The sequence below is a fragment of the Pinus tabuliformis genome, chromosome 1_2 (assembly GCF_031772625.1).
Source record: "Pinus tabuliformis cultivar Carrire ecotype Pingquan chromosome 1_2, CPIR1, whole genome shotgun sequence".
In the NCBI taxonomy this organism is placed as follows: domain Eukaryota; kingdom Viridiplantae; phylum Streptophyta; class Pinopsida; order Pinales; family Pinaceae; genus Pinus; species Pinus tabuliformis.
Genome location: NC_142298.1, coordinates 1,058,809,790 through 1,058,833,700, shown reverse-complemented (window position 1 = coordinate 1,058,833,700; position 23,911 = coordinate 1,058,809,790). Strand labels below are relative to the sequence as shown.

At 30.6% G+C, this 23,911-nt stretch overlaps 1 protein-coding gene across 1 annotated transcript; it reads right to left on the bottom strand.

The window, feature by feature from the left end:
- Nucleotides 1-1,848: 1,848 nt before the first annotated feature.
- Nucleotides 1,849-14,852, bottom strand: LOC149209782 (COBRA-like protein 2). Its single transcript, XM_089398743.1, has 6 exons — nucleotides 14,783-14,852; nucleotides 14,603-14,685; nucleotides 13,809-14,274; nucleotides 13,509-13,671; nucleotides 2,292-2,560; nucleotides 1,849-2,183 (listed from the first exon to the last, which is right to left on the bottom strand). The coding sequence occupies exons 1-6, from the start codon at nucleotides 14,850-14,852 to the stop codon at nucleotides 1,849-1,851; spliced, it is 1,386 nt and encodes a 461-aa protein (XP_089254869.1).
- Between the last annotated feature and the right edge of the window lie 9,059 nt (nucleotides 14,853-23,911).

The following is a 23,911-nucleotide window of genomic DNA, read 5'->3' as shown; positions in this document are numbered from 1 at the left end:
TTAGATTGTAGGGTTTAGTTAGTTAACAAAGAAAACATAATTATATGTTAGAAAAATAGAGAGAGCAGAGAGAATGCCATTAAACTCACAACACCAAACATATTCATTGATCACCTAAAACAATTATATATATAAGAATTAGATCACCAACTTCTAGATGATAAGATCCAAAGAATATGGATCTATGACTTGATCACCTAAAACAATTATATATATAAGAATTAGATCACCAACTTATAGATGATAAGATCCAAAGAATATGGATCTATGACTCGTAGACAACTCACACACATACTTGTAGAATGACACCTAAGGATTCACAATGACAACTCACAACAACTTGGAAGTCATGAAAGCATTACTTCCAATACCCTCCTTTAATGCTTATATGACAAAATTAGAAAGTATACCCTCCCTTAATGCTTATATGACAAAACTAGAAAGTAGACATTACAACAATGAATGAATCTCTGTCACTTTTATCTGCTATGCTTATATGACAAAATTAGAAAGTATACCCTCCCTTAATGCTTATATGACAAAACTAGAAAGTAGACATTACAGCAATACATGAATCTCTGTCACGTTTATTTGGTATGCTTATATGACAAAATTGGAAAGTATACCCTCCCTTAATGCTTATATGACAAAACTAGAAAGTAGACATTACAAAAATGAATGAATCTTTGTCACATTTATCTAGTATGGTCATCAATAGCACTCATATCCATTTTGATATATTATGGTTTTGTTCTTTTTTCACCACAGTTTCGAGCTTCTCACTTGATCCATTTAAGACATAACTGGACCATCGTTGACCTACTTTTCAAAATTGACGTTTCTCAACCTCTGGAAGCCCAACAGGTCAATCTTGATACTAGACCATTCTAAAAATAAATGATAATCCCATATTTAGACCTTTCAACCAAAAAATTTATTGTATTCATTGATAATCCTATATTTTTCTTTTAACAAATTTCAACCAATTTTTTTTTGTATCCGACTATATCTTCGAAGTCATATAAAAAATAAAAATAATAATTAGGAGAGTGAAAAGAGACCCGCCACGACAATGAAGAGTTTAGGTTTTTAGAAGGAATATACATACACAAGGCCATAGGAATTGTCAAAGGAAGAATTGACTTAATCAAAATAAAAAACTAGAAATTAATGGGGATCAAAGTGGACGTATTCGAATTGTCTTGGAAAGAATTGACTTAATCAAAACAAAAAACTTAGAAATTAGTGGGATCAAAGTGTACGTATTCGAAGTATACGATAAGGTAACATATCTTTATTTCAAAATGGGGTAACTTCTCCCTTTCTTCGGGCCATGCAAAGGGGATATGAAAAGGGTTATGCCGATGGCCTTCCTTTCCATTTCATTTTAACTTCGAAACGATTGAAATTGTTGTTAAACAATGATTTATCAAGTTTTGTGAGCGTTACAAAAGAATTTATGAGAAGTTAAAAGGTTGTTATGCACTTAAGGCCACTAACATGAAAACAGTTTTAGAAAAATATCTCTATAAAACATTAATTGATTTTTCTTAATTGAAATTGGTTAGATCTCATGAACACCATTTATCTAATTTATCTAATTTGTATTTTGATTTTGTAAAAATAATATTCTAATTGTTTTGAGTAAATCTATGTAAGCTCTATACTCTAATTTTTAATTAATATAAACTCTTATATCAAATACTTTTCACACGTCATTGTAAGAGATTTAAGTTGTTTTCATATCCACAGCTCCAAAGGAAATCGAATTTATTTATTGGAATAGAAGAGTAATCACATGCATCGACCGCAAGAGATGTCAACATTCTTCAGAATGTTGTTATTCATTCAGGCCGAGTAGTACTTAATTTTGAATGTACAAGCGTAATACAAGAACCTGAGGAACCCTAGTCCGGCTAGAATGGACATTATGAATAAAAACGAAGACCCAATTCTCTGCCATGGGGTGGTCCGAGGGAGGCGAGGGTATACATCCGGTTCTGGCATCACACATTCGTCGCCATTGAAGTACACACGACGAGGAAAAGCCCACCCATTTTTTAACGAAAATTCACCTTTGATTTTCTTCAATAGAATATCAGACTGTACGCTGCCCATCAGTCCAGCCTGCAGAAGCCAATTATTGTAATTCTTCATTCCCCAAAACATCACTGTACTATCATCTGCGCATGCATTCATTGAATGTCAATTATAGCACTGAAAACACAATACAGCAACTCAAATTATTTCATGTGTAAAGTCATGTTAGCCAAATTAATCTACTAAATCACCTGTAACGCTATTAATTTGATTCAGGCCCGTGTAATTAAAGCTGAAAACTCGGACCACGCTGCCAAAATTGGGATGTTGCATTACAAGATTCCAGTCTGTATAGTTCGCTTGTGTGGCGTAATTTGTTATGGTAACCTTAGCACGCCAGTAATCTGTATAGCTCGCCTTCAAATGCCAGTGCACTTCAACTCCACACATGTGAGGACTGCACCGTAGCAGAGGCTTATTTACATTTTTCTTATCTCCATCATCTGTTGATGATACCTCCCTGCACTTGGAAAACATAACAGAAGGTGTCTGCCATGAATTTTACAAATAAGAAGTGACATATATGTTGCTACTCTGTAAACCATATATTTCCAAAACAAAAACTGTGTAAAAATGTAAGAAAAGATATCTAATTTGGAAAAAAAAAGTTAATTTTTTAAAATGGTTTTTAGATTAATATTTAAATATTTTTTTAAATTATTAAATAAAATTTAATGCAAAAAAATTAAATGTGAAACTAAATAATAATATATTTAAAAAAATTATTATTAAAAGTAGTAATTAAAATGGACTAAGAAGTTTCTTTAAAATGAAATTCTTGCTTCTTACTGTAATCCAATTATACTGAAATCTTTTAAATTCTTACTGTAATCTAATTATATTAGAAATAGCTTTACATAAGTGAAACTTATGATCTTTTTAAATTGATTTAAAATGGATGGAGGAAAAAGTTTTTATAAATAAGTTAATAGCAATAGGCAAAAAAAAAAAGGGAAAAATGTGTGGGTGTCTATTAATGGAGTCCTAAGATAATTTCTTTCCATAGAATATGGTTAGAATAACCATAGAAATAGAAAAGAAAATATAGTAGAGAATGTGAAGGTATATTGTAATTTGGTAAGATAATTTCTTACCAAATTGATATAGAAGGTATATTGTAATTTGGTAAGATAATTGATATTGTGAAGGTATAGAATATGGTTAGAATAACCATAGAAATAGAAAGGAAAATATAGTAGAGAATGTGAAGGTATATTGCAATTTGGTAAGATTTTGTTATTTAATATTAGGAAAAAGATAAATATAAAGGTAAAAAAGCTTGATCACAAATAGAGATAATTATTTTAAAAAAAGAATGGAGGTTAAAAAAGGATTTTTATGATTTTGGGCATTATTATAAATTTTATTTTTATACATAGAGAAGTTGAAGTTACATTGTAACCGGGTAAGATTTTGTTATTTAACATTAAAAAAAATAAGATTTTGTTATTAAAAAATATAGAGGTAAAAAGGCTTGATCACAAATAGAAACAATTATTAAAGAAAATGAATGGAGGTTAAAAAAAATATTTTAATGATTTTGAGCATTACTATAAATTTTATTTTTATACATATGAATATTTCAAGAAAGATATTAATTTGATTTGGAAAATAAAAAGGAAGGATGGTCCATGGACAATAAATTTCAAAGGGATACTAAAGGAACGGTTAGATTATTTTTTATGTATTTAAAAAAACCTCTTAAGCCACTATAATAAAGGTAATAAACTAGCCAAATTCCTTCATTCTTTGATGGAAGATGTTTGGAAAGAAGGATTGATCATGGTTCTCCAATGTTTCCAAAAAGACAAAAGTCCTGCGTTAAAAGACCCATCTACATAGCTTTCCTTTGGTATTTAAGCTTGCTGAAGACTTAAAAAGGGTGATTGAGGCAACTAGAATAATGAGAAAGATGCTTGGAGCTTTCAACAAAACTTTTATTTTTTATTGTATTCATTCCAATTGATGATAATCTTATATATTTTTTTTTGTTGAAAAATTTCAACCAATTTTCCTTATGCAACTATATCTACAAAGTCATATTCAAGGAAATAACTATGAGAGAAAAAGACTTGTCAAGGCAATGAATTGATTAGATTCTTAAAGGAAATATAAATACATATAAGGCCATACATATTGTCTAGGAAGGACCTCACTTAATCAAAATCAAGATCTAGAAATTAGTGGTGATCAAAGTGGACCTCTCGAAAGTATATAAGGAAAGATATCTCTATCTCAAGTTTTCTTTTATACACCTAGATCTCAATCATCAATTTGTAGTAAGGGAAATGGATTACATTATATCTAGGTCTTTTATTGTTATGGTAAATGTGGAAACTTCTCCCTTATCCAGGCCATGAAGAGAGACATGAAAAGTATGCTCATTTCTTATCTCCTTTTCATTTTAACTACCACAAGATTGAAAATATTGTGAAATAAGATTTGTTATGTTTTATGAGAGCTCCAAAAGTATTGATGAGAAGATTGAGGTTATCGTGATTTTATTCAATAAGGAAACAAGCATGGTAATCAATTTAGAAAAATCAACTCTCTTATTATGGGGCATCCCTAAGTAGGAAAATAAATGTATTTCACATTCTTCCTTTACTTACAGATCATAACATAGGATTGAAAAGATAGGATTTACACTTAAAGCTAACCATGTTTAAAAAAAATATTGGCAATGTTTAGTAGCTAAAGTAGAAAAGAAGTTGAATGCTTACGTGAAAAAGGTTGATTTCCTGAGGAGGATGCCTTGTATTGGCTAAAGCTATACTCAAAGAGATCCTTGCATTCTATATGTCAATGGAATGGATCTCGAAAGCATTTTTGGATGTTATATAAAGATATGATATAGATACATATGATCTAGAAACAATGACAAAAAAATACTCTAATTGTTAGGTCCCTATAATATTAGTGTAGCCCCTTACTGCTATTGTTAGTGTAGCTCCCTTATTATTATTGTTGTGCTCATGTAATCCCCATATTGTTATTATTGTGCCCCATATAAGTCCACTATTGTTATTGTTGTGCCCTTACATTATTATTGTTATGTAGGCTTTGATTATATTGTGACCTTTAGACTCCTATATATAGAAAGGAAGTTTTGTCATTTGAATCATTTAAGAATTTTTCATTTATGTAATATAAAGGAGGTTTCAAATGATGAAAATAAGCACGAGAATTGAAGCTACTATAAATGCAAATATACCTTGTATACTAGAACTCATAGCCCATAGAGAAAGGGAGACTGCTCCAACATCAAGAACAACAAGAACTGGAGCGAACATATAATGATCTTAGATCGGATCCAAGTATCTTCCCATTGGTTCGATACTTGATTTATCTATCTATTTGTGAGCTAGTTGCATAACATTTGGTATCAGGGCTTTGGATTGTAGGGTTTCACTACTTCAAATAGGTCATCGTCGCATTTTCGCTATAACATTTTTCTACGAAGATTCAGAAGCTAAAATTGCAACCACATGGAGCCAAAATCTTGGGGAACTTTATGTACGAATTTCAAATCTTGTCTATATTTTCAGAGATATGATCTGAGAAAGTTAGGGTTTTTCAGGCTCCAGAATTCCATCTCAAATAGGCGACCTAGGGAAATTCATCATAAATTTATCTCTGAACATCAGATTTGAATTTCGTAAAAATTGACGGAAATAGGACAGATTGCAGTTTTTTAGGTATCATTTTTGGGGCCAAAGGTCAAATCAATGACATGTGACACTCCGTACAAGTTTGCTCTACTAAACTAGTCTATAATTAGGTCATCGTGGGAGATTGGGCATAACTATTCCTTGAAGAATCCAATCTTTGTCTGACTTGTTAGGTTGGAAAGAAGACTCATAGGGATACTAAAGGATAGAATTTCAGATCTTGGAGATTCACAATTACTGAGATACAACGGTTGTAATATTTAGCTCCTAAAAAACATGAAAAATGTGTGTATTTTTTAAATTTTGCATAACTTTTTTTTTGAAAAATCAATTTGAAGTGATTCAAAGGGAATAATGAAGCATAAAAATCATTTTTTGATTCCAAAATGACTCGAAGCAAGAAAATGGAAACACCTAGTAAGCAACCAGAAAGATATACTATGATGCATGAAGAAGAGGAAGAAATACAACATGATATATCAAAATTACAAGTCCAAGTAAAACAAATTTCACTATCACAAAGAGTAACCAAAAATGAAATGAAAGATAAGATGGATGGTTTGAAGCATAGTTTAAAATCATACATGGAAGGTTTGAAGGATGGCATGAAAGCTAATATGGATGGTATAGAAGCAAAAATAAAAGGCAACATGCAAGATTTGAGGAACTATTTAAAAGTAGATATGGAAGGTTTGACAAAGTTGCTACAAGAAATGATTACTAATGGAAAAAAGGCATTAGATGAAACTCGTGATGAGAAAAAAAGAAATGTTAATCATGATCTCATAGACTCTAACATTGGATTGAAGACAAACCATATTCCAAAGATCAATATGAGGAAGTTTGATGGCAAGGATTCAGTAACATGGATACTATAGATGGAGAAATATTTTGATCTACATAATTCATAACACACACAAAAAGTACACATTGCAACTTTATATCTAGAACCCAATCAGTTTTTATGGTATCGATGGATTTGTTCTCGTAAACCACTTGTCATTTGGTCAATTTTTACAGAGGAAATGATAGCACATTATGAGGATACACAGAGAAACACATTCTTTATCCAATTTATAAATCTCAAACAAAAGGGTTCAATGGAGGAGCACATTTAGGACTTCCAAAAATTGAATATAAGGGTAAATGATATTCCAGAGGAGCATAAGATTGATGTATTCACAGTGAATTTAAAGGATAACATCCAACATGAGGTTCACCTTTGGGAACTTGATTCATTGGAGAAGGTATTCATTTTGACAAGAAAAATTGAAAGAAAAATTATGGCAGTAAGGAAGCCTACCACTCACAACTATAAAGATGAAAGTTATGTTGTTCCTACCCTTCCATAACATACAAGGTTGACACCACAACAATTAGAATAAAAAAGAGAAAAAGGGATTTTCTACAGTTATGACAGCAAATACACTAAAGGTTATAAGTGTGATGAGAAGAAATTATTTTACATAGATTGTGAAGAGGAGGAAGAAAAGGAACAAGAAACTTCAAAAAAAGAGGATATACACTAGGAACCAACCCTAGAGAAAGAAGAAATGAATATGACCATATCTTGTAATGCATTGGCAATAATTATCACTCCTCAAGCTCTCAATATAGAAGGAAATACCAAGAAGAAAAAGCTAATAGTGTTGATTTATTGGGGTAGTACACATTATTTTATTCATTGTAAGATAGTCAAGGAATTGAATTGCTTCCTATACCCTGCACCAGAGTGTCAAGTGCTAGTTGCAAATGGAGGAATTATAAATTTGTTTGGAAAGTGCCATAATATCAAGCCAATCATGGGGAAATATGTATTGAATAATCCAATTCTCTCCATTCCAATGAGTGGTTATGATGTTGTACTAGGAGTCCAATGGTTATAATATTTGGGTACGGTAGCTTTTAATTTTTAAGAACTTTTCTTGCTTTTTTTTTGGAAGGAAAGGAATTTGAATTAAGGGGTATCACAGGGAAACCAAGAAAGATAATCGGCTCTAATGGCATGATAAAGCTTCTGAAGAAATAATGACGGGGCTTAATTGCAAAATTATGCTCACTAGAGGTTCAAACATCGAAATCATCTATTTCTCCAGTTCTCCAAAAAGTCTTGGACAATCATTCCAAGTATTTGAGACTCCCAAAGGTCTCCCACATATTCGTGATCATGATCATGTTATTCATTTGATTCCAAGAAGTGTTCCTCCAAACATCAAGCCTTATAGATATCCCTATTCCCAAAAGAGTGAAATTGAATGTATGGTTGCAGAAATGCTAGAGGCCTGTATAATTCAACCTAGTCAAAGTTCTTTTTCGGCTCCAATAGTATTGGTGCATAAGAAGGATGGATCATGGCACATGTGTCTCAATTATAGGGAGCTCAACAAGCTCACTATTAAAGATAAAGTTCCCATTATTGTCATTGATGAATTATTGGATGAATTACATGGAGCAATTTGCTTCACCAAGTTGGATATTTTTTCAAGATATCATCAAATTAGAATGAAGACTGAAGACATTCCGAAAATAACATTTAGAACTCATGAAGGTCATTATGAATTTTTGGTCGTGCCTTTTGGCCTTACCAATGCCCCTTCTACATTTCAAGGTTTGAAAAATTCCATTTTCAAACCATTCCTCAGAAAATTTGTGTTAGTATTTTTTGATGATATACTATTCTACAACAAATCTCGGAAGGATCATGTTTAACACATTGACAGGGTACTCAAACTATTGGAGGAGAAAAAATTATATGCAAAAACCTCCAGATGTTTCTTTGGAGTATAGGAGGTGGAATATCTAGGTCATATTGTATCTCATGAGGGTGTTAAGGAAAATCCCCATAACCATAAAGCATCTGTGAGGATTTATCGGTCTAATAAGGTATTATCGCAAGTTTGTTAAGAATTATGGGAGAATAGAAACACCTCTAACGACATTACTAAATAAATATGTATTTTCTTGAACTCCATAAGAAACTAAGGCCTTTGAACATCTTAAAGAGGCAATGTGCCAAGCACTCGTCTTAGCTACACTAGACTTCACAAAAACCTTTATTGTGGATTGTGATGCCTCAGGAAATGGAATTGGTGTTGTTATAATGCAGGAAGAAAGACCCATTTCTTTTGAAAGTTGTCCAATCAAAGGAAAGTATTTACACAAACCTATTTATGAGAAGGAAATATTGGCAATACTACATACACTAAGAAATGACGTTCTTACCTAATGGGAAAGCACTTCAAGGTAAAAATAGGTCATGATAGAGTTAAATGCTTTTTGGAACAAATATTATCTTCAGAAGATCAACAAAAATGGGTCACAAAAATGTTGGGTTATGACTTTGCAATCATCTACAAAAAAGGGAAGAAAAATTTTGTTGCAGATGCACTCTGAAGAAAGGATGAGGATGTGGAAGCATTTCTTTGTTCCATTTCTATTATCTAACCAAATTGGATAATAGAAGCAAGGGATGAATGGAAGAATGATGAAGAATTGTGGACACTCATTCAAAAGTTGCAGTAAGATCCTAGTACATCTGATACATTTAGATAGAAAAATGATTCATTATGGTACAAAGATCACTTATATCTTTGTAAGGATTCCCAACTCAAACAAAATATTATTTTAGAATTGCACACCTCTCCCTTAGGAGGGCACTTGGGATTTTTTTTTAATTACCACATGGTCAAGAAAGAACTTTTTTGGGATGGCCTTAAATCTGATATTCAAAATTATATGGCCGAATGTTTGGTTTGCTAACAAAATAGAGTTGAGACAATTAAGATCCTGGGTCTAATACAACCTTTATCCATTCCAAGTCAACTTTGGGAGGAGGTTTCAATGGATTTTATCATAGGTTTATCCAAGTCGTAAGGAAAGAGTGTCATCACGGTGGTAGTTGATAGGCTTACCAAGTATGCACGCTTTTGTGCATTATCTCATCCATTTAAATCTAGTACAGTTGAGACTACATTTATGGAAACAATTCAAAAGCTACATGGAAAACCAAAGATTATTGTAAAAGACAAAGATCTCATTTTCACTGGAAATTTTTGGACAGAATTATTTTCTTGTCTTGGTACTCAATTAGCTCATAGCTCATATTATCATCCTCAATCTGATGGGAAAAATGAGATAGTGAACAAATGTTTGGAAGGATATCTTCGTTGTTTTATATCTGATAAGAAAACACAATGGGTCAAGTGGTTACCTCTGGCGGAATGGTGGTATAACACTTCCTTCCGTACTGCAACAAAAAGGACCAAATTTATGGCACTTTACGGATATCATCCACCATCCATCACATCATCTTTAAGAGAAAATTATAAGTTTCAAGCAATGGAAGATCACAACAAGCATCAACAACAAGTTCTCCAACTCTTAAAGGATAACCTGACTTTGGTGTAGATTTAAAGGAAACAACAAGCATATCAACATCACAGCGAAAGAAGTTTTGAAGTACATGGCTTGGTATTTTTACAGCTACAACCATACAAACAAATGTCCCTCAAGCAATCTAAGAAGGATAATAATTTATCACCAAAGCATTATGGTCCTTACAATGTGTTGCATAAGATTGATACTATAGCATACAAATTGGATCTTTCTACATATTCCCGAGTTAACCGAGTTTTCCATTTTTCATCCTTAAAGAAGGTTATAGGTGACAAGATCCCAGTTCAAAAAACTAGAACTTGATGAGGAAGGAAAAAACGTATTAGAACTTGAAGCAGGCACGGAAACAAGAACTTGACAATTATGAAATCGATCAATTTCAGAGTATCTAATCAAGTGGAAGAACTTACCTGTTGAAGATTCTACATGGGAGGATGCAAATTTTATATAGAAGCATCCAAAACTACTCAAGAGTTGAGGACAACAATTTTTGAAGGAGAGGAACATGTTAGGTCCTATAATACTAGTGTGGCTCCTTATTTTTATTGTTAGTGTATCCCCTTTATTATTATTATTGCGTCCTTACATTATTATTGTTATGTAGGCTCTGATTATATTGTGACCCCTTAGACTCCTATATATAGAGAGAAGGTTTTGTCATTTGAATCATTCAATAATTACTCATTTATGTAATGTAAAGGAGGTTCCCCCCTTGAAGAGGATAATATTTAAGTCACTGATCTATCTATTTGTGAGCTTATTTCATAACACTAATCTCATGGAATAAATTGGCACTTTTAAAAGCAAAATGGAGAATGGGGTTTAAAGAACCCATTCATCCATTGTAAAGTGTCTATGTTGAAAAATGTGCAAAGGTTAATTTAAGGAATTGGGTTATGATTTAAGGTAATTAAAAATAAAACGATTGTACTAGATATCATGGAGGAATAGGCCACAAACCCTATAAACTAAGTATAAAGTTTCAATAATGTGGAAATTGATTATATATGCTTTCTTGGTGGGGATTTGGTTGGTTTTCTAGTTGGAAAATGTGACAGAATTCATAGTGGACTTGGTCCATGTTTGGAAAGTATGGAAGACATGAATAATCTCCAAAAGTATTATTAAAGTTTAAAAATAGTGGATACTATATGTTAAGATAAGTTGCAAACAAGCGCATAATAAATAGTTGGACATACCAGTAGGCACCCTAAATGGAGTTAGGTATTAAGGAGGAGTATATTTCCAAATTGTAAATTTTCATGGGCTTTATGCAATGTAAGAATTTTACAATTAGATAAGAGAATTCTCAATTAGTATGGACCCAAAACCCATTAGGAGATTATATTCCAAAAATAGGGCATAAAACCACTTTTGCTAAAGAAGGAAGAGAGGAATAAAAAGTATGATGGGGAAGATTCTACATAAATAAAATGTCCAACCAAATCTAGAATTTCTATGTGGATGGTATTAAACAATAGGGTGCCCACATTGGATACCCTACAAAAACAAAAACCTTTGGCTACTGAAACCTATGTTAGAAAGCATAAGAAGAATATGCACATATGATTATGACCTTCCCTTTTATAAAGGAAATATGAAAGGAAGTAGAGAGGACGATAGGGTAACAAAATGATTGGATAGGTGATAATATATACGGTTCCTCAAAGTAATAGTGTGAAAACAAGGATATAAGAAAAAATTGATCCCCGCCCTTTGAACATTGCATGGGGAGTTTGGTTGACTAGGAATATGACATAATTTGAAGAAAAAGAGGCATTTCTATTAAGATGCATTATTTGGGCTTTAAACATCCTAAATGCATACCCTCAATCTCAAGAAAAATAATTAGTTCGTTGTCACATGGAAGACATAATAGATAATATCTTTGCTTGAGGATATTTCAATGTTGTCTCTCAGTTAACCTCTCCTAGGACGAGGGAAAATTTTGACTAATTGGCTATTTTTTGGACAATTTTCTAAAAAATTATCTCATTTGATTATAAATTTTCCCTTTTTTTTTACATATATATCATTAAATGGATAATATTAACCAAACTTTTGTCAATTTTAATAGTAAATTACATGTGTTTTTTTTATTAAATATCCATCTACATTTTATATGTATGAATTTTCAAACTAAAATAGCTACCTATAATATTATACATATACATAATATTTAAATTCCTAAAAAATACCTTACATAAAACTAGAAGAATAATATATTTATTAAAAAACATTACATTAAATTTAAAACTAAAATTTAGAAAAGAATAAAACAAAATTTTATGAGTTGATAGCTTTGAAATTGGTTTTGAAACTTGAACCAGAATTAGAAGTTTCATACAAATTGAAAATCATTTGCTTTTTGTTTATTCAATAGATTTGAAAAAAATGACTTTAAAACTATTTACATTAACTCTTTGATATACGGAGTACTTTCACCTATTTAACAAGTATCATTTTCACACATCTACATGAACAAGAAAAGGATAGTGGATGAATTCTCCCTATGTTATAATGGAGGGAACTTGGATAGTATCAGGAAGATAGTGGATGAGCATTCCCTACTGTGGAATTGGGAAACCTGGATGGTATCAACTCAAGTGGAAGTTAACACTTTTAATTATGATCATGATCATGAGTTTTGGATATAATTATGCTTTTTTAGCTGTCTGGTATAAATTTTAAATTTATAGTGATATATAAAATTTATTATATGTGTATTAATATATTTTAAAATAATAATAGAAAATCTTATTAAAATGTTTGAAAGCTATTTACAAAATAAAAAATATATATAATAGTTGAAAAAATTATTTTAATTATACATATCAAATGTGATTTATTATAAATTTGTTTTGATTTATTATAAATTAGTTTTTATTAATAAAATTATATATTGATATTTAATTATAATTTTAAAATTTTTATAATGTATAGTAATAAGATAAATAATTTTCATAGTTCAGTGCACTGCTAAGTCCGCTTGTAAGTTCCGTGTCAATATGGATTATTGAACCTTTCTCAATATCTCTATAAACAACAGCTTGAGTAAGCTTACCTTAAATATCATATTCTAAACGAAAGATATCTTTAAATTCTTGAAAGACAGACCACTTGAATAAAAAGTAAAATCGCAATTACCCAATTTAATATTTGTATAAGAATTTGATCCAGATAAAATTGTATTTAATCGATTCCTCTCTAACACATAATGGAATTGAAATTATATGGATCTCCATTTGGTTCCTCGAAATTTCCTATAATAGATGGTGAATAAAGAATAAAACCCTAACCCTAAAATGTGATGTAAAAGTCAAAATAATATGAAAGGCATACCTGTGACATGATTTTGGGCCGTTCGTTGCAGGATCACGACATCCACAAGAGCAGACAGGACAGCGAGTGATAGCTTCGTTATAAAATGCAGACAAAGATACACAACACATGGGAGTTGGATTTGCTAAAACCTGAGAATACTTGCAACTGATTCTCCAACTCTCTGCGATCAAATTTTGCAAAATATTTTATAAGTATAAGAAAAGTTTATTGTTTAATTTAACTCTGCCATCAAAATAAAAAATAACAATTTCTAACGATATGCACAACAGAAAAGAAGAAGCGTATTGGGATTCGAACTTATGGCTTGGGTGTGCCTTCGTCCATCACCAGAGAGGAAATGACTGGCATTTTGAGCTTGTGGTCGACTACAAGTATAACCGGGACCAGGTGCTTCGAGGATAAAATTAGATGGCATAACCGCTGTATTTTTAGAATGAATCCGAGTTGCTTTCCCTACTCGCATTCTGAAATTGGACACAGCATTGGCCGGATTCTGTACAAGAGAAGACAGCAAGCCACCCCTGCAACAATTTGATGTTCTGAGAGCATAAGGGACATCGGGCAACAGGTCTACTATCTTTGGATCTCTTTTGCAGGAGTGAGGAATGTTAAATCCTTCAACGTGAGAACAATCTCCTCCTTCAATTGCTTCAGCACCGAGCATGTCCCATATAACTTCGTTATCCTTCCATGTCCACCCTAATATCCATCCAGGCTTCTCAATGTGTCGATATTGCTGATAATTAGACAAGGTCACCATTACCTGCAAAATTCATTGCGATGTAATCATATAACCATGTCAACATAGCTTCATTACTTGCAAAATTCATTGCGATGTAATCATATAACCATATCAATATAGCTTTAAGTGCTTGGTGATGTTACATATAACCATATAACCATATCAATATAGCTTTAAGTGCTTGGAGATGTTACTTATAACCATGTCAATATAGCTTAAGTGCTTGGAGATGTTACTAGATTTTGAAATATTCTGAGTAATTGATAGACATAAGGTAAATCAGCTATTTGAAATTTTCAAAATATTCCAAAATCTAATCTTAACCAAGGAAAAACTATAAATTTATTACAATGTAACCATCCTGTGTGAAGGAGAGAATGTCCCATTTGACTGTAATATTACCATCCGGATCCAATGGGTCCAATGCATGACCTGAACAAGATTATAGCGAAGAATTGTTATGATAGTTATTGAATAAAATTGGCAAATACATGCAAATTTCATATATGAAACCCTGTAACCTCATTACCAATTGAGCACATTCTCAGAATCAGGAACGTGATGATGGACAAAGACGAGGCGCTCCAGAAATTTTCCATTACATAGTGAAGTTGAGCTCCTCTTCTTGTGCTATGACGGCTCTGATAATCATCTTGTACTTCCATTACCAAGTGAGCTTCAGCTCGCCTGTGTTAACATAAAACTGTGACAATTCTGAGAGTCCCTGAGTCCCTCACTATTCACTCAAAACTCGTGAGTCCCTGAGATGTAGATTCTTGGGCACACCTGTACAGTTCCTGTGTATTGAGAATGATAATTTTAAGGTAATGATTTCAGGCACGAATAATGTGATCAGACGCTTTGCAACAGAAATCATGATTACCAGTTATAACAAACTTCAGAAGTCATATGGCTGACCGAATTTATTGTTTATTGAGGAAAACATTCGAAGCAGTCGGAAAGTAGGATATGACATGGAAGGTAACTCATAACGTCATTCATTCATTCTGTCTTAATGGTTAAACATTGAACAAACTGGTTACCAGGATTACTCATGGTCCTCCAATCGTGAAATGTATTTTTATGACTTTGAATAATTCCTTTTAAGTTGTTCAACCACCAAATCTTATTTGAGCAAGGGTGCATGGTTGTTTTAAGATTATATTGATGTTGGCTAAAAGTTTTCAAGCATCATGCTTTTAAAATCATATGCTTAAAACATTATAACCTCTTAAAACTATTTATAACTTTTATATCTGTAATTATAATTGGAAAACTTATCCATTAAAACGTTATAACCTAGATATATTATTTAATTTACAAAATTTTCAAAATTAAATAAATAAATAAATATTTGTAGAGATACATTATTTAATTTACAAAATTTTCAAAATTATATATATATCTAAAAATTTTGTAAATTAAATAATGTGTTAATATGGAGCTTCATAACTAAACAAACATCAAGATTTTATATATATATATATAATCTTGATGTTTGTTTAGTTATGAAGCTCCATATCAACATGGTTTACAAGTTCAATGGAAATACATATGGGTTATTTTAAATAAATAATATATTTTTAATTTAATATAATTTAAAATATTATTAAATGAATTAAAAAATAATTATTATTATAATTAAAAATTTATTAAAATTTCATTTATATTCATTTAGAATTTTATTTTTTTAATTTTAACAAAAATACATATAAGATATCTTTATCAATACATATACAAAATCTTATAAATTATTTTTAATTATATTCTTTTTTTTTTTGAAAATATAATGTATACATCTTAAATCTTTATAATTTAATCTTACTATAAAGTTTACTAAAATATAATTGTTCTCAATTTTTTGAATGATTTTGTTATAAAGATGTACACTTAAGTTCATACATCTTCAACATTTAAACTTGATTTTGATGCCTTTTAAAATTAGTAATTTTCAAAATAATTAACCTTATCTTTATCGATTAAAGTTCATTAAAATGCAATAGATTTTTTTTCTGAATATTATAGAAATTGGTATAAAACATTTTCACCCATACCAAAAATTATTCAAAAAGTTAAGGTGTATATAAGAATTTTCAAATTTTTTAATAGTCTTTTATCAAATCAGTTCATACTTAAACCTTTAAAACTGAATTTGATGCCTTTTAAAATTAGTATTTTTAAAATAACTAATTAAATTTATTACAATACAGTTAATTTTTTTTAGTATTCCCTCTTTTACAAAGCTTACACATCACTTCAGAGTGTTTAAATTACTAAATACTTTTCAACATTATTATTTTTCAAAACAATTAATTAATTATTTTCATTTTTAAAGTTTTAAATATAAATATTAATTTTAAACCATTTATATTAAAAAAAAATTCCCAACAAATTGTTAACCACATTTAACAGAAATCACATTTAAAAATTAAAATAATAAAAAATATAATTTAAATAAAAGTGCTTCTCATCATGATAGCTAAATATAAACCCTCTTCCATGCATATGTGTACTTTATTGATAAATTTGTCGTAATCCCTAATTTTTATTGAGAATGAAATACAGTATCCATATATACAACATTATACATAAATTTCTTAAAAATATAATTTAAAAATAATGCGAGTACGTATCTGTCCATGAGAGATATGTTTAAGATCTTGGAAGCTCATTTTTCAAAGATAAGGATGTTACGAATACATATTTCTAGATAAAACAAATCTTAGCTGTAGCAATTGTTTACTGGTTTGCCTAAGAGATGGAGATGTTGACCATTCCTAACCAGATGGAGTATGGACATCGTGTACACGCAACTCTAATATATTATATAGACTCTCTTAAATGTGAGTTGTTAGATCACCGTTCTAGCTGTTCATGGTTTTGCCAAAAGTAGTATGGCAAGGGTCCCTTGTTTAGGGAAAGTTTATGCTTATATATTATAAAGAGTTTTTTAAATGTCAGTTGTGAGCTTATGTTGTGAGGTTCATGGTTTTGCTAAATGTAAGCTAAAATTTTATGACCATAAACATTGTAGGTGAATCCTTGATATATTTTTAGTAGAATGGTAAATTTAAGGAATAGTATTTAAAAATTAATAGATTTAAGAATTAGCATTTAAAGTTAGTTTAAATATGAATAAGGGTTACATAGTAGCTAGTATTTACAACTTAGTTTAACTATAGTTTAATTAAACTAAAAAATAGTAGAGATAAATATTTCATCATAAAAATAAAACAACTAATAAAATGTTGTATAGTTAGTGCCATCAGGTTTGGAATTTCAAATCCTCTTTACTCGTCAAATGAAAATTTGATGAAGGTTTTGCAATTTTCATGCCTTTTATCTTATGTTTTATCTAAATTTGTGAGTGTAATTTTTTGTTTATGGAAATTCTCTTTGCAACTACTCTTATATTTCAAATTTCATTAATAGCTTTCTAAAAAAATTCATTTTGACATTTTTAATAATTAATATACATTTTTAATAAAGTACATTTTTTATAATCATTAATCTTTGAAAGGTTAAATGATTTTCCAGATGAAATGACCACCATTTCAAATTTGAAAGTTGCTCACCGTATCTTCTAAAGAATCCAAGGACACTCAATATTTTTTAGATTTTTACAACTGAAAATTACAATTTCAAGAAATCCCTACCCAATTTAAAGCAAAATTAACAAAAATGAATAAACAAATAAATAAAACATGACTAGGAAAAAAATCTCTTACTGCTCCTTTAAACTGCTAAATTAACATCAAACTTTTTATATTAAATCTCATCGCATCACACTAAAATAAATATATTTTGTGTATATAATCGTTTAATAACGAATGCAGGACGTGGCATGGAAAAAAAAGCTTCTGTCGAGTTTATTTTATGAGAAATATAAAGGCATGTTCACAAAAAAATTAACTTAACCTTTGAAATTTAAATGACCATTTCTTTTTAGATTTTATTTTATTCGCCCCCATTTTATAATAAATATAAACACATGTACATAATAAATTTAAGTTAAAATTCAAAATTGAAATGACCATTTGTCTAAACATTTATTCAAGTCATGTGTCTCTTTTATATTTGTATTATACAAGTTCTTCATTGTACATTTATTTAGGGAACCATTTATTTCGGCAGAGATGATAAATATAAGAAAGTTTTGTTCTTCTTAGATTCAAGATCCAAGGTTAAGAAGAACAACCAGAATTTTAACCACATGACAACATAAAGCAACTTTAAAATTTAGAAGAGAGTCTGGTTCAAATTAGTAGATAATTTATACTATAAATGGTGCAGAATCCAGATAATGTTGGAACAAAACAGCATAATAAAGACATTAGATAAACTCATGAAATTATAACTTAAAAAATAAAAATAAAAACTATTGTACCAGTGACAATCGCTCTAAGATTGGAAGCATTGATTCCTTGAGTAATTTCTTCAGTAGTGGAGGTCGATCCAAACCAACCTTTCCCATTACAAGAGAAAGAAGTCACATCATTGAATTAAACCCTACTGTGAACAACAACAAATAGTCGCTATGATATGATCGTTGTATAACTAAACAAAATAGGGTCATGAAATATATGGTGATACACCAAATGAATGAATATGCTACAAGTCGGGCATGGACTGAATTCACAAAACAACAATATTTACTTTCCCAACAAAGTCTCCTCTTCTTCAATATTCCCAGTTTACTGTCCCTCACTCTGCCCACACTCTTTAAACTTCCTCTGCAAACACTTACAAATTTCTATATATATAAAATCTAGACCACAACCACCAACACCTTTTCTTTGCCAGCCCCGTGGCCTTATATCCATTTAGGCTTTCCAAGAATTTAATGTATAGAAACAGTAATTTACTTTGGGGGTAAATACCCTGATAATATCTCCATTAAGAGCATGCTATAACTGCACTTTTATTACCAAGGTCCAATCTCACCATTTTCAAAGACTTTTCCCATCATATTAAGAAACTGGGGACTCAGAATTTGGAAATGGGAACTTAGCACGGTCATGCTTGAAGGGTAGGCGAGAAAATAAATTATTAGCAAAATGATATTTTATATGTTCTATGGTGATATTTAATTAATTAGTACCCACTAGAGGCACTTCAATAGGTACCATAAATTATGACGAGTTGAATTTGAATTTGAATGTCAGATTGACAGGTTATCCATCTATAAGCCTGTCAAACTTGACATTGAAAAAGATTTATCACCAGTCAAATACGTTCTGAAACATGAAATACGTCCTGTAAAATGTCAAATTCCAGGTGCCATCACTAAAAATTAAGAAATATGATTAACTAATATTGTTTATATTAACATATATACACTTTAATATGTATTTTTATAGTTTTATATATGTTTATCTGTTTTATTTTTTAGTAATATATATAATTTATTAAAACATGTTTTTAATATAATAATAAGTTATCTTAAATTGAAATATGGAAAAAAAATTATAATTTATGAAAGTAGAAATAATAAGAAAAAGAAAAAAATCAAAATAAAAAAGATAAATAAAATAGAAATAAATAAAAAAATAAAAAAACTTGGTAACTAACAGAAAATTGCTAAAGAGTCCACTATAAGACTTCAACCAATCACTTTACAAATAAATAAATTTAAATAACAAATAAAAAATAACCAAAATTGAATTTATAAATGTTAAACTATAGATAAGCAACATAATTTTTTGGTGAAAGACAAACTATTCACACAAGTCAAAGCAAAAAAAAAATTATAGTTTTACAAATTTGTATTGCTGTATAAATTAAATAGTTGGTAAAATATGAATGATATTTAATTATTTATTTTATGATAGGATTTTCAGAGTTGTCTGATATTTTGGAGTTTTTGGTCAAATTAAAAAAAAAAAAATATTTTGCTCAAATCTTGATTTTTGTCGTGTAAACAGTTTGTTTGGTTCCATATATGGATTCAACACTCTAAAAATAAAAATTTTGGGACATTTGGATTGTGGAGAGTTCACACCTTAAACTTGTGATTCCAAATTGTTTGACTCCATATATGGATTCAACACTCTAAAAGTAAAAATTTTGGGACATTTGGATTGTGGAGAGTTCACACCTTAAACTTGTGATTCCAACAAATCCCTGTAGAATTATAGACAAATTAAACTTACCAAAAAAATCTCCAAAACTTCTAACAAATATACTATTTTAGATCTAAGACTTTTGTGATCCATCAATTTAGAGAGAAGCCTTTTGGATTAATCACATTGTAAGGAGTGGGTCGACATTTCGAACCAACTAATGTGGTTCATCCTCAGGACAAGATGAGAAATCAATCGATCTACGATAATAAACGGCATGGATGCATCATTGTCCAATGTAATGTCCCTTAATAATAAATAATATAATATAATATTAAATAAATAATAAACAATAAATAAAAAATAGTAATAGTAAATAAATAATAAATAATAATAAATTAATAAATTAATTACATGCTCTAAATAAATAAAGCTATCAAAAAGTAAAAACAAAAGAAATAAAACGAGAAAGCAGTAAAAATCTGTAAAGCTATCAAAAAGTAAAAACAAAAGAATAAAACAAGAAAGCAGTAAAGTTGCATGTTGACACATGGAGTGTGTGCATGTGGTTCCCCTTCCAGTGTTTGATCTATTTAATAGATGAGGGGGAAGATGAGAGGCATTCCATCATTCCATGATTCCATCATCCATTCTCTGGGAGAATAATGTTAGGAGACAAAGGATACCCTGGCAGTAGTATGTTGATTGAGGGCTCGGGGGTGGCCAGTTGTAACAATATTTTGTGCAATTGAGCCTATGGTTGGGTGGAGAGTCATCCCCAAGACTTTGTTGCGGGTAGCAGAATTCACTAGCCTTCAACAGGTAAGTTGTCTCTCTTCATTCATATTTTTGTAATTTAATGTTAACTAGTTGAACAATTGCTTGTTGATTATAAATCGTTTGATTAATCTAATTAATTATGTGTTGTGATTTCGGGACTGTTACATATGGTATCAGAGGTTAGGTTCAACTCTTAGGGCCTACAGACATTTTAATGTAAAAAAAACTTCGATCTAAATTGCCCTTTCTTATGGTTTATTTTGGGTGTTTGCTTTGGGATCTTTTATGATAAATTTGTTTTTTTTTGTTGTGTGAATTGTCCGTTATTTGCTTTACGAGTCCTTTTTAACTCAGGCGGTCCTTAATTTTTAGTTTTAGCGTGTATATATCTCAGAATTTTTGTTTTCTAAAAACCTTAGATTAAGTTGGGGGTTTTCCTTTCCCTCTGTCTTAAATTAAAATTATTACAGGTAAATCTAAATAAGATGATTATACATAAAATTTAGGGTCTCTCTTGATTTATCCCACTATTTACACCTGATATGGCTGCAAATTCTTTCTTTTCGTAAATTATTTATTTACTGTGCGAATTTTGTTGGATAGGTCTTCCAAAATGTATATTTTAGGGTTTTCTACAATTTATTCCTTGAGGATATTGAAAATTTGTTTTTGTCTAATATTGTGAGGGCTTCTTCAAGCGGAAGTCTAAAGTAATGATGGATACACGCGTAAAATCTTTTATTTGAAGGGAATACGATAAAATATCTCTGTGCTGCATGTGCGCATGTTTTCGGGACGCTAAGCTATGTTAATGACTTCTATCGTGAATTGGCCTTTCTCTTATTATTAAAGTTTATGTTTATTGATTTAAATATTTTTGGGATCTGCTTGCATGCAGTGAGCGAAGGGGGTATTTGTCACTGTTAGTAATCGTTTAAATTCTAGCCATCATGTAGGTAGTAGTTATTACAAATTAAAGAGACCAACAAGGCATGGCATCGAAACCACTGGGGTGATTTGAACGTTAAACCCCAAGCCAACATTTGGGTTAAGAAATCTTGCTTTTATTGCAATGAATGTCTGTGTTTCATAACTGTTACGTGTGTTTGAATTATCCCATCAACCTGGATCCTCATAATGTTTTTGATAAATCCATCTTACCTTGGATTTATTAAATTGATGGAGAGAAAAACCCCGTGGAGTCTCAGAATGTTGGAGGATGCCGTGAGTTTATTCTGACTTTTTTTCATCAAGGTCGTAGGGTTTCTAGGCCTCCTTTATCCTATAATCCGTGAGAAAATTTTTGAGATACTGTTACCAAATTCATAGGCATTTGTGAGAGTATATTTGTCAAAGATTTGAGACATATAAAGGTTTAAAGTAAAGTTGTTTGGGGAGTTTTACAGTTAAGTTGTGCAGCAGATTTGTATCTATTATCTCATTGATATCGTGTAGCTTGAAAAAAAAAATTGTTGATTAGTCCATATTCAACAAGTTTCTTGAGTGCAAAGTGCATGCTAACTGTTTGACGAAATGTGTTCTTGAAAACTTTGCATTTGCTCAACAGCTAGGCTCAAATTTGTAGGCTGGAATGCCCACTTTATATGCAGGTTTAGATTCAAATTTATAAGCTGGAATGCCTATTTTCTGTGCCTAAAAGTTTATAGTTCCAGAACTATGTGTCACAACAGTTTTTGAATTTCTTAGAGTATTTTAATAAACCTGAAGAATATGCCAATTGTAGCATGAGTCTTGGTATGGGCATTAACATTGAAAAATCATAACAAATCCATTTAATTATGATGCTATAATATGAGGTTTATTGTACTTAATTATGGGATATTAGATATCTGGATTCTGAACTGGAGGTGAAGTGTTCGAATCTCGATTGATTATTCTAGACCCTGTCATACAAGAGTTTATTCTCAATACTGTTGTCACAGTAAATCACATAGAAAGCGTTCAACCTATAATGTCACAAACTTACAATGTTCCAATGACTTTTCTCTTTATGTAATTTTAACCATTATTTGATACCACTAGTACAAGTGTAGAGAACTACGTATTGGGCGTATCAGTTTCTTGGATTTACACATTGGGAATAACTGTTATACACTTTCATGAAGATGTTTTCATTATGAGATATAAATTGTAAAGGTTGTGAAACACAAAAAGAGTGATTTTTGTTAGCCTAAATTTGGTGAATTATCGTATGAAAGGACTATATAAACTGTAACTAAGTGCATAATTGATATTCTTGTCCATTTTCCCTATTTGAATGAGGGAGAAGGCTTCTTTTGAAAAGATATAATTGGAGCACCTGTGAAATTCACTTAAACTCAAATATTGAGCTAGGAGATTGTCTAGCTCAACATCCTTTTTACTTGGAGCCTTGGATATTGGATATTTTGTACTACTTTCAAATGTATATCATGTGGTTGGTAGATGAGATGGTGTAACAAATATGAGAACAATGATTGAATACTAGGGTAATGAATAGTTTTTATTTTTTATTCCAAAACTGCTCATCAGCCTTGGTGTACAGGTTTCGGAAAAAAACAACAGCAAACTTTGAACCGGCCTGCTTGACTTGTCACTTGACAACGTCTCTAGATCATCAATGCAACTGTTAAAAATGTAAAATCTTGTATTTGTGACCTTAGAATCATTAAATTTGAGATTCCAGATCATCAATGCAACCGGAAAGAATGTAAAATCTTGTGAGCTTAGAATCATTAAATCTGAGATTCCAAATATCCGGTGGCATTGCTTGATTGGTTTGAATGGTTGAATCTGGTTACATTTTCCTGTTGGCT